The 12,148-nt window shown below is 42.8% G+C and overlaps 1 protein-coding gene across 1 annotated transcript in view; it reads left to right on the top strand.

Moving 5' to 3' along the window:
* Positions 1 to 12,148, top strand: part of EXOC4 (exocyst complex component 4) — a 399,783-nt gene that overhangs the window by 351,652 nt on the left and 35,983 nt on the right. Inside the window, exons 16-17 of the mRNA XM_083183327.1 lie at positions 169 to 347; positions 3,817 to 3,976. Of these exons, the coding sequence (XP_083039453.1) occupies positions 169 to 347; positions 3,817 to 3,976 (339 nt within the window). The remainder of the gene's footprint in view (positions 1 to 168; positions 348 to 3,816; positions 3,977 to 12,148) is intronic.

Genomic DNA, 12,148 nt, shown 5'->3' with positions numbered 1-12,148 from the left:
AAGAGTTTTTTTATTTATTTATTTATTTTTACATTTGATCATCATTGCATATATGTGTGTTTTGAAAATGACATTTGAAAGATGGCTTCTTAAATTAAAAAGTCACAAATATTGTAATTGACGACTTTGTTCGTTTTATGTACAAATGTAATTTGTTCTTTTTCACAGAGTTCACTGCTTCCATTACCTCATTCCTTTGGCAAAGCAAGGAAACTACGCCATTGTGGCTAATGTGGAGAGCATGGACTATGACCCACTTGTGGTGCGCCTCAATAAGGACATAAGTGGTATAGAAGAGGCTATGGGAGCCAGTCTCCAGCAGCATAAGTTCCAATACATCTTTGAAGGTAGGAATAGTCTGTTTTATCTATTGGTAGCTGTTCCCCATTAAAGGGAACAAAACATGGAAATTATACATTAAAAGCATGCATGTTCGTTTATAAATACATCATGCCCAGTACTAGGTATGTAGATGTTTTTTTCTAACAATTTTCATAAACCAAAATGGTAGAGCTGCTTGTTAGCTTTACTGGAAAAGGGACTAAAGAGAATAAATTAAGTATTCTATGTAAAACTGCAAAATATGAGGGAACTAACTAAAAACGTTATACTGGGGCCATCATGTTGTTCACCAGACACGGTATCTTGCATAGTATTTGCCAAACCATTTTATTCCATAAAGTATCTCTTCAAAGATGTTATGCTATTATTTGGATCACCATGGGGCTTTTTTCAAAGCTATGATTGTTTAAATGTATCCGTTTTTCCTTATAGCATATCTATAAATTTCTTTTCTATAACTTTTCTGTGGATCTCATAAGGGGTAGCACTCATGAGAAAATGAGCAAAATATGCTCGAGTTGTCTTTTTGTATCAGACCAGATATGGCTTCCCTGTAAATTATCGGTACTCTTTACCTAGAACGGCGCCCGCGATCAGAATCGCGGGCGTCGGGGGTAAAAAATCGCGGGCATCGCGGGTAAATCGCGGGTACATCAAAATCGTGTACCCGCGATCACCGCGATTTTCCCATAGGGAACAATGTTAAAAAGCCTAATTGATCGCGATTTTAATGTTAAATGCCTCAATGCCCGCGATTTTCCCATAGGAATCAATGTTTAATGGGCTACAGAGCCCAAATAGACCCAATTAACCCTTAAATGTCACCCCAATTTTTTTACGCCACCCCACGATCCACGCCAACCCGAAGCGTGGCGAGCGCAGCAAGCCCGCGAGGGGCGGCGGTACGCGTCCTCCGACCTTTTCATGCCCTACTATCCACGTCGGCGTGGAGTTGAGAATAGAATAGTGTGGCGAGCGCAGCGAGCCACCGAGCCCGAAGCGTGGCGAGCGCAGCGAGCCCCGCGAGGGGACGCGGATACCTTCACAGGTAAACGCGTCCCTTCGCGGGCTTCACAGGTGTCGGCGTCGCCACGGACACCTGTGAAGTCCGCGAGGGGACGCGTATAACTGTGAAGGTATCCGCGTCCCCTCGCGGGGCTCGCTGCGCTCGCCACGCTTCGGGCTCGGTGGCTCGCTGCGCTCGCCACACTATTCTATTCTCAACTCCACGCCGACGTGGATAGTAGGGCATGAAAAGGTCGGAGGACGCGTACCGCCGCCCCTCGCGGGCTCGCTGCGCTCGCCACGCTTCGGGTTGGCGTGGATCGTGGGGTGGCGTAAAAAAATTGGGGTGACATTTAAGGGTTAATTGAGCCTATTTGGGCTCTGTAGCCCATTTAACATTGATTCCTATGGTAAAATCGCGGGCATTGAGGCATTGAATGCAAAATCGCGATCAATCTGACTTTTTAACATTGTTCCCTACGGGAAAATCGCGGTGATCGCGGGCATCGCGTCGCGGCCGTTTATGTACTGCCCGCGATCCCGCGATCACCCCGATGGGCGCCGTTCTAGGTAAAGAGTACCAAATTATCATGTAAAAGCCATTTTTAAGTAGGGATGTGGGAGTTTTGATTGGGGGAATCCAGACACCCTCAATCTGAACTCGCGCTCCAAGCCTGTTCGAGAATTCCCGCCCTGGCACTCGGAGCACGGGTCTGCGGACCTCGCGGGATGCCGCCGTCGGATCCGGAACCTTTAAAGGGGCTGGTAACCGGACACCATCTTCACTCCAGTGTAGGAGAGTGAAGAGACATCACGTCCTGGCCACTTGCCTGCCTGCCTGCCCGCATCCAGTCCAGATAGTGCTGTCTTTCTCAGCTAACATGTGCATGTCCTATTTCTGCAACATAAGGGTGGGAGGGCCCAAGAACAATTCTATCTTTACCTTTTCTTTTTGGCATTATGTGCTCTTTGGGGCCTAGTTTTTCAAACTGCCATCTTGTCTGCCACTGCAGTGCCACTCCTAGTTGGGCCCTGTGTTTGTGTCGCTTAGCATAGTCACCCCGCTACTGTGTAACCTTTTGGCCTAAAAACAACATTGTGAGGTATTCAGGATAGACTCTAAATGACTCGAAATTAATGTTATTGAGGTTAATGATAGCATAGGAGCAAAAAAACAAAACCCAAATTCTGTGATGCGAATTATTAATGTTTTTTTTTTTTTAAATACAGATCCAAAACATGAAATACTGAAGGGTGGTGTTTTGGTACAGATCCAGATCCAAAACACTGCCAGAGATACAGACGCAAAACACATTTCACGAAACACTAAAAGTGTCCTGGCGCACACCCCTATTTTTAAGTGCCCTTAATATTTGGTTATGCATACACACATATTGGACATACAGTACACATTGCCTGATAATGTGTTGATGTGAACGATCTGATGGTCTGATCTGACAGACATATCACCTAGTGTGTACCCAGCTTAAAAGTGGATCTTGCATATCTGTGTGCATTAGGATATGGTCTGAAACCTGCTCCAGTGATTGCATACGGAATTATATGTTAGTGTTTTCTTATGCAGATACACCCAGAGTCACAAACTTATTATAGGAATGCTGCATATCATGTTTTTGCGAATAAGACAAATTTTAACAGAAAATAGTTGCACCCAAAGATGCTCTGTGCTACAGTGCCACACTGAGCTCATGCATTATGTGTAATGCGACTTGTAGTCCATGATGGATGGATGGATGGATGAAGGTATGCAGACACATCTGCATATTGGGCACTACTACTGTAGACATTGTGTATAAGGGTACTACTGTTTGGCATAATGTGAATATGGGACACTACTGTGTGGTGTAATATGACTCATGAGCACTACGTGATGTGTAAAAGTAATACTGTACAATGGTGCTACTGTGTGGCATTATTTAAATTAGGAGTACTATCGTGTGTCCATGCTCCCTCTTTTTAAGACCATAACCCTTTTATTGTATCGCACTGTCCATATATGGGTTATGAAAGGGTGTTTGCAAGGTGGCACTAGAGACCCTAGCACTGGCCCTGGGTACAGTAGGTTTTAAAAGTGAGATTTTGTCTTACGATTTTGAGAAAAGTTAGCCAAAATCGCACAGTGTTGACCCTGCTTGCGATGCTGATACGCGGCCCGCGTGGTTGGTATTGCAAAAAAAAATAGACTATGCAGGCAAGGCTATGACTGTCACATGTAGTGTATTTGGCCATAGGCCAAATCAGATCTAGTCAAAATCGCAAGTGCATGTAGTCGAAATAGTCTCCATGCACTTTAAGGGGAAATCATATAGTCAAAATCGGCCATAGCCAACATCTAACTGTGTATGCACCTTAGGGCAGGACTCAGTCAGATAGCTTTGCCAGTGACAGGACACTAGGGCTGGTTCATTTTAATATTAAACACAAATGTATTGATTTATTTTTCTTCAGGTCTCGGCCATCTGATTTCCTGCATCCTCATTAATAGTGCCCAGTACTTCAAGCGCATCAGTGAATCTGGGATCAAAAAGATGTGTAGAAATATTTTTGTCCTACAGCAGAATTTGACAAACATAACTATGTCCCGCGAAGCTGACTTGGATTTTGCAAGGTGATGTAGAAAAAAAAAAAACGTAACTTTTTTTTATACATATTCTGTAGTTACAACAGGGTGAGAGTTAAGATTCCAAGCAAAAAAATAGGCAGTAATTAACTTTTCTTTATCTAAAGCAATATAAAACCGTCCCACAGTGTAATGCACCGGTAAAATGGGATCCGGATAGTCGGTCAACAATATCTAGGTCAATGTCGACGTGGTCAAAAAGTTGACACAAGCAAAAGGTTGACATAGCTATGGTTGACATGTGAAAAGTTTTACATGAGCTTCTGGAATTTTTTTTCTTTTTCCAACTTTTTCATACTTTACCATCCATGTTGATTTTGATTGGGAATGGTAAAGCTTGAAGCATGACAAGTGATAAAAACTCATGTTGCCTGTGTTTCACGGTCAACATCTCGCATGTTAACATTTTTGTGTCGATCTGGACATTTTCAACATAATATATATATACTTTAGCATTCCTGTTAAAGGGCTATACCTAGCCCTATGTAAAGATGATACGCAGTCTGCCCAATTGCACAGAACAAACAGCAGAAATAGTGCCATTGCTTTATATAAAATGGACATTTGACTTATTAATGGTTTAATCTCAGGCCACGGTTTATGTTTGTCCCAAGCATGTTCAAATGCAGTTTACCACAGTTTTCCTTTATTTATTTATTTTGGTCTGTTTCACAAATCTGTGAAATTATTGTATATTAAACCTCTTGGAATACAAATATTAACCATACTGGACAGTTGGTATGCATTACAGGCTTCCACCATGAAGGTGTCATAGTTACTGTACCTACTCCCGGATTTCACGTGGCTCACCAGCACGCCATTGAGAGTAGGCCAGTCTCTCACATGTGGCTTGCCGCCAGCCACCTCTGGAGTGAAATGAGTGGTCTGGGTAGCTCAGTGATTCAATTCACATTTAATTGTGTCAGGTTGGCCCAGTCCCCTACTTTACAATACTGGTAGTTACTGCTTTTATCTAATAGGGGCTGGGGCCACAGTGAGGTGTTTCTAATACTGGGCACACCTTACTCCTGACATTTTATATGTTTGAAAGCAATTTGCTTGATGGAATGAACCCTGGAATCAACCATTTTCAGTAATACCCCTTTCACATCGCAGACACGGTTTAAAAACCGGTATTTTAAAACGGTAATTAAAACGGGTCAGAGCCTTAACAGTGACCCAGATTACCGTTTTAAATACCGGTTAAGTGTCATTCACATAGCACTTGAAACGTTTCATCCAGAACACGTTTCAAGTGCTATGTGAGAGCCACTGTGGGTTGTGTCGGGGGGGGGGGGGGTGGCGGCGCCACCGCAGAGATCACCCGGAGCAGGTGCAGCCTCCTAAAGGGGCCAGGGGCTGCAGTGCTCTCCTTCCTCCGGCCGGCCCTTTCTCCAGGTGTCCGGGTGTTGCCGCGTCCCCCGTGCCCAGCTTGGCGCTCGCCTCACCTTCCTCCTTTAGGGGGTCACTGTGTCTCTGGCGCCCGGCTTGGCACTCGCCTCAGCAGCCTTCCTCCTTCCTCTTGCCGGGTGCTGCTGCTTCCCCGGCGCCTGGCTTGGCACTCGCCTCAGCAGCCTTCCTCCTTCCTCTTGCCGGGTGCTGCTGCTTCCCCGGCGCCTGGCTTGGCGCTCACCTCAGCAGACTTCCTTCTTCCTCTGGCCGGGTATCGCTGCGTCTCCGGCAACTGGCTTGGTGCTCCCCTCAGCAGCCTGCCTTCTTCCTCCGGCCGGTTGTCACCCTGTCCCCAGTGCTCGCCTCAGCATCCTCCTCCATCAGCTCCCCTCCGCCACGCCGCATGCTGCTCCAGAGGCATGCGATCATCCTAGCCCCATGGAGATGAGATGATTTCCTCTCCGTGGACATAACACAACACTGATATCCAATAGCGAGTGAGTAGGTACTATTTCTGTTAGCATATGATCCTAGAAAAGCCTTCTCTTTCTCTATACAGAAATTTTGCATTAATTGTATAAATTAACAGATGACTAGCCATGTTGGCTTATCAGAAATGTGATAGTGCTAACTCTAGGACTGTCCATTAGGTACCATTCATGTTTCATGTATGGTTACCCCAACTTATTTTGTGTGCCTTTTGCCTGTCATATGCGCTCTTGCATTTTCCTGACGAGTGACAGGCTGTCGGCTGGGCTGGCTGGCGGGCGGGAGCTCCGGCGTACCGATCGCCGGAGCACAGGTACAGGGGGGGGGACAACGACTGGGGGGACAGAAGCTGGTCACGGGGGTGTCCCGTAGAGGTGCTGCGCCAGTGGTGCACACCTGGACACCACTGGCGCGCACCTATTGTATAGCAGTGGTATGCCCGGAGATTTTGTGTAACGGGTTCTAGTGTGATTGTGTGTCCTGTGTGACATATAGGAGGGGAGGGGGCGCCACAAATTGTGCTTGTGCTTGTGTTTGCCTGAAATACCGTTTCAGACAAACTGTACACATTCACATTGCACAAAAAACGGCAAGGAACCGTGTAGGACTCTGCTTTTTACACGGTTCGAAATGCCAGTTAACTTGAAACGGTAAATTGGCTGTGGTGCATTCACAGTGCAGGCTTAAACGTTTTAAAAAGGGAAAAAAACGGCAATATACCGTTTTAAAAGTGCGATGTGAAAGGGGTATAAGTTATTAAATTCTGCAGTGTCATTCCAATCTGACATAATTAATCAAGCTACGATCTGTAAAATATATATTTTACAAACCTTAATAAATTGTCCATGGGAGGTATGACTTGGTCTAAAGAGACCGAAACCCAGATATCAGGCAGACGAGTTTATTCGGAGCCCAACCAGAGCTAGAACAGTACTCTGTGCAGGATATGTACTGATCTATGCCAAAACAATTAAGAAAATAATTTTGATGGCCATCATGTTTGGCATCAGGATACCATTAATTTATGGCTTTCAGGCCTGAAAGTAGAAGTGTACCTTAAGTAGTCCGTCAGTGTATATTGTTTTATGTATGCGGTTTAAAGAGAAGCATTGATTATTGCTGCTGTTTCAGATATACAGTATACTATTTAGGAGATTATACTGTAGCATCAGAAGATGTACCTGAAATAGATGTACCTGGAATGTACCTGAAACAGACAAGCTGTAAATCAGCAAGGTGTTCCTTGTTGTACACAGGAGCACATCTATTTGTTCTGTATGCTTTAACATTTATTTTTCTTATGTGTATATTTTGTTACTATATTGTTCAACCAAAAGACGCTACAAAAAAAAAAAAAAATCCATTTATTTAAAGTTACCTCCTTACAAAATAACTTTTCATATAAATGGTTATTTTCAATATAGTTGTACTCATGTGTAATTAGAAGGTCTGTTAAGCAATTAGCCAGATTCCAGAAATGTAGTATACAATGTAGGCACACACATAGTTATTGGCAGACACGGACCTATTATTACCATAAAGCAAAAAAGAAACGTAGTTGTATTGCGAGGTTATCACACTTTGTGCTTACAGTGCAAATGGGCAAATCTTTGCTGACACTTGGAGAAACTGGGTTAGACGTGCTCCGGAAGCTTGGAACTGATTATGAGTATGCAGCAGACTCTGCAGCAATAGCTTTCTCACGAATCAATGTTTATAAGCAAATGTCATGGCCAATTTCAATAGAAATAATAAAAGTGCAATTATAACCTTTTCAAAAAAAAAAGAATCAATTTCTCTGATGTAATGCACCCCAGCTACTCCGTATTTAATTTGTTTGTTTCACCAGTCACAGGGGGTTATTCAAAGTCTGATTATCAAAATTTGGTGTGTGCGTGTGTCTGAAGTCGCAAGTAGGTGGGTGTGGCCAGGGATGCTGCAAGTACCAATACAAATGGTTACTGTTGTGCCATAGGGAATAGCAGCTGCAGAAGCATCCTACTGGGAACCAGCCACATGCTTGTTGGTAACCTAAAGCAGTCTGTGACACAGTTTCCCAAAGAAATAAATTGTACAGTAGGTTATAACTTCCTGTGTAGATCAGAAAGCACTTGGTCAATATGGGGTTTAATGTTGCAGGTAATTCTGGCTCCACACTTCAATTTGAATAACGGTTATAGAAGTCCTATTATGGCTCAGTTGTCATAATCTTCTTCACATAACAGGACAATTACAACATGCACATAGCATTGTAATAATCGACAAGTGTTTCATTTATACTAAACAACTGACAGTTGACTGTATAGTTTGAAATTAGAGAGGCACCTGGACTATCTATCAGTGGAATGCTCCTGCCAGCTAGTCAATCATTTTAGAATAACGCACACAGAGCCTCTTATTCAAGATGTGATGATATAAACCACACAAAGTATTTCCCATTAAACAGCAAGTCCTTTCAATTCTAAAACAACCCCTCCCAGCTCACATTTTCTTTGATGGAGATGGACCCAGAACACATTAGTGCTGCATCTGCAACTATGCTGCCTGAAACTGCTAATGCAGCATGAGTCTGTAGGAAAAAGAGGCCTCCTGCCAACATATGCAATCCAAGTACTAGCATTGGATGGTTGTGATGTTGGCAGCGTCTGTCACCTAAGAAAGCTGTAGCATACTCAGAATGACTGCCAGTACTGTTCTGCTGGGGCTAGGAAGTCTGTGTTGAAAGACAGGCAGGCACAGTCCTTTGCAATGGAAATGGAAGCAACCCTCCCATTACCCCATTTTGGGGGAATGCTGCACATGTTGACACCCTTCCTGCCCCCCAAACACTGGCAGTCTGGTTGTGAGATCAAGCAGTATCTGTTCTGCATAAGTAGTGTTCATTCTAGCACCCGCTATCTTTGAAAACCCATGTAGTTCCTCTTCCCTGCCTGGGGTGTCGCTGTCTGCTGTGGTGTTTCTAGCACATGTCTGGTTTGCATATCAGTGCTGATATACAGACCACACTGTGCTAGAAGCACTACAGCAGAGAGCGACACCCCAGGCAGGGAAGAGGAACTGCATGGGTTTTTAAAGATAACGGGTGCTAGAATGAACACTAATATGCATAATCTACCCACCCATTGGGTTTGCATACATTTCTGAATCAGGCCCTAAGTTTAAATGGGAAAAATCTGCTGCTCCTTATACTACTGCCTCCCACTCGCCTACTATATTCTGACAATGTATACAGCTGTGAAACAGAGATAAATAAACCAGATTGCTAACCTTGATCTCCAAAAATTTTACATAAGTAGATGCACACTCCTAATACCCGTGGTATTTAGTTATAGAGAATTGTTGTTGGGTTTTGTAGCAATAACACTGAGTCGTGTGGAAAAAAAATAAAGATACTCATTCCCTCCCATCTTCTTATTGGGGAGGAGGCTGCTGGGAGTCCCAAGACCCTGGGATGCACAAGGAATGATGGGAGATGTAGTTCTCCCAGTGGCTGGCTCTGTGTGTGTGGGGGGTGGGGGAGTCGGCTAGGGGCAGGATACAAATCAGGGATTGTTTACACACACACAGACACCTCACATACTCTACCTGCTGCAGAGGTCCCGCCTCTTGGCGCTGGATGCCAAAGACCCTGCTAAGGAAGGTGAGTATTTAAAGACCTAATTGGAAACTTCCAATTGCTTAATTAGTCTTTAGAGAGGGGGTGCTGCTGGGGTTCTAGAGCAAGTCCCAGGGATTTTTCCTAAAATTAACAATTTTGGGGGGTGGAGGGTGGAATCAGACTTGCTTGAGAGATGCATGAAAACAGACCTGATGACTAAATTACAGCGTTCCATTTTCAATCCTGCAATTGAATAAAAAAAATGCTGTGGCTTTTTCTTTTTTTTTCCCGCCCTTAACTGAATTCCCACCAACGGTTCTGACTCTAATTAGCTTTCTTCATTTCAGATCTCTAAATCTTCAAACTCTACATTCTATTTTAACGTGGTTAGTCTGTCTTAATTATTCCTTTGTGGTTTCTCAAATATCATTTCTTCGATTGCTCTGACTATGCCAGCTTACATGTTTCTTCCTGCATTGTCCCTATAAGACACTTCCAACCCAATCCGTGATTACAATATTGCAGACTTCTGTGATTCTAAGTCAAAAAAAGCAATTAGTCTGAAATATCACAATAATCCAATTTAATATTTTTTTCTTTTCTAACAAATCCTTCCTCGCCATTTAAGAGAAGAAGCAGTGATTTCTCTCTCTTCACTGTATCTGTCCTATGACATAGCAAAGGCATGAAAGTATACGTAAGACAAGAGCTTTTCATTTCATAACTTTCAGATACTGTAGAAGCTTTGTGTCAGTGAGCTATAATGGTACTAACAAAAATGTCTGCACATGTTGTTCATCATAGTTTCCACATTTTTAATATATCATCAGTTCAAACAACATGAGTTGTATTGTACGGAAATTTATTATATTGTTTTTGGGTTTGTTTGGTATTTTTTGGTTTTTTTTGCAGGCTAAATTTATCTTATGTGCATCATGTCCAACCTCCTACTCCGACCCGATGCGCACGGTATTGTGGATATCAAACATGCAATTTGGCCCGATTTCACACGATTTCTCTACGTGATCTGTCTAAATTGGGTGAAAACTGTCCAAATTGCACTAGTGTATGGGGGCCTTTATAGTAAAATGATTATACAGGATAAATAATACAACCTATAATTTTACTTAAATAAAGCATGCTCAGTACACAAGGGATCTGTAATAGTACCAACAAATTTGACCATGTCTGCATGTTTTTGTTCATCAGTGTCCACCTTTTTAACATTACATCACTTCAAACGATAGGAATTCTATTGTACAGGAGTTTATTGTATTGTTTTTTTTAGTGGCGTTTTGTTGTACCATTATTAAATAAGTGATCATCTTCGAAACCCGGGTTAATATTTTCATTGGGGTTTACCACTGATTTGTGCTGTTTAATAAAAAGATCTCTAAATAGTATCTGTTATTGTTATGGACAAAGAATCCATAGCTGAGTGCGATCGGACTGCTGACTGCATAATATGAATTCATAGCTGAGCTGGCAGCGAGATGAAGAAAGTTAAAGGAACTCTGACCCTTAAATTTACTTTTGTTTTACTCTGTTTTGACTCAATGGACAGAAATATTCTTGTGGTGTCAGAGCGTGATATGTATTCTATGGCGAAGCTAGTAAGCCTGTATAAAGAGCTCACTGTTCAGTACAAATGCCATTCTTCATCTTTTCTTTGCCATAGTCTGTAATCTTCTCACAAAACCCTTCGTAAAAAATGGTATTATCCTCTCACAATAAGACAGGTTATGCGGTGACATAATGATGCGAGTGATGTGTATGATATCATTGTCCCAAGATTATGACATCTGTTACAGTGTGGCCACAACTTGTAAAGACTAACTGAAGATATGACTGAATGCTAGACTAAAGGTGACAGAGACTATTCCCTAGGTTTGCTTAAGGAATTCACAATACGATATCTTGAAAGTGGTAAAGCATACAACAGATTAAGGGACAGATTTATCAAAGCTTTGCAGAATGATACATTGGAGAGAGATAATAATCAGCTCCTACCTGTCCTTTTTCAAATACAGCCTGTAACATGACAGGTTGGTACTTTACCTTTCTCAAAGCTTTGATTAATCTGCTCCTATATATATAAGTTGTATGATTCTGTCGGGATCATGCACGCTAATACTGTGCGGGTAGGAGGCCCTTTCTTGTTCTTGCTCATGTTCCTTAGAGGTTTAAGTGAAAAAAAAGCAAGATTTTCCTCCTCGCACAGCAGTACATTGGAACCTCCCAGCAAGTGGTGTAACTATATTTATTATTATCCTTTATTTATATGGCGCCACAAGGGTTCCGCAGCGCCCAGTTACAGAGTACACCTAATCAAACAGGATAACAGTGACTTACAGTTGAAGACAATAGAGGACAAGTACAGGCTAATGATTATAGGAACATCAGCCGATTACTGCAACATAAGTATAATGGGTAAAGCACCCATTTATTCAATACGTACCTCTCCAGAGCCTCAGCAGATCTTCACAAATCACCTTTAGAAGTGTACACTGGCCATTTTGTGAATGTGCAGTACACAAGTCACTAGGTAATGGCCACTTCAGCATTTCCCTAAAGACCTGCAATTGCAGACTAGACTTTGGTACATGGCCAGCATCCAGTGGCATCACAAGGGGAGTGCGGGTTACACCTAGGTATCACCCACTTAGGTGTCACGCCGACAT

This window comes from Crinia signifera, chromosome 4 (assembly GCF_055691185.1).
Source record: "Crinia signifera chromosome 4, ASM5569118v1, whole genome shotgun sequence".
In the NCBI taxonomy this organism is placed as follows: Eukaryota; Metazoa; Chordata; class Amphibia; order Anura; family Myobatrachidae; genus Crinia; species Crinia signifera.
Note: the sequence above shows the minus strand (reverse complement) of the source record. Positions and strands in the feature narration are given on the sequence as shown.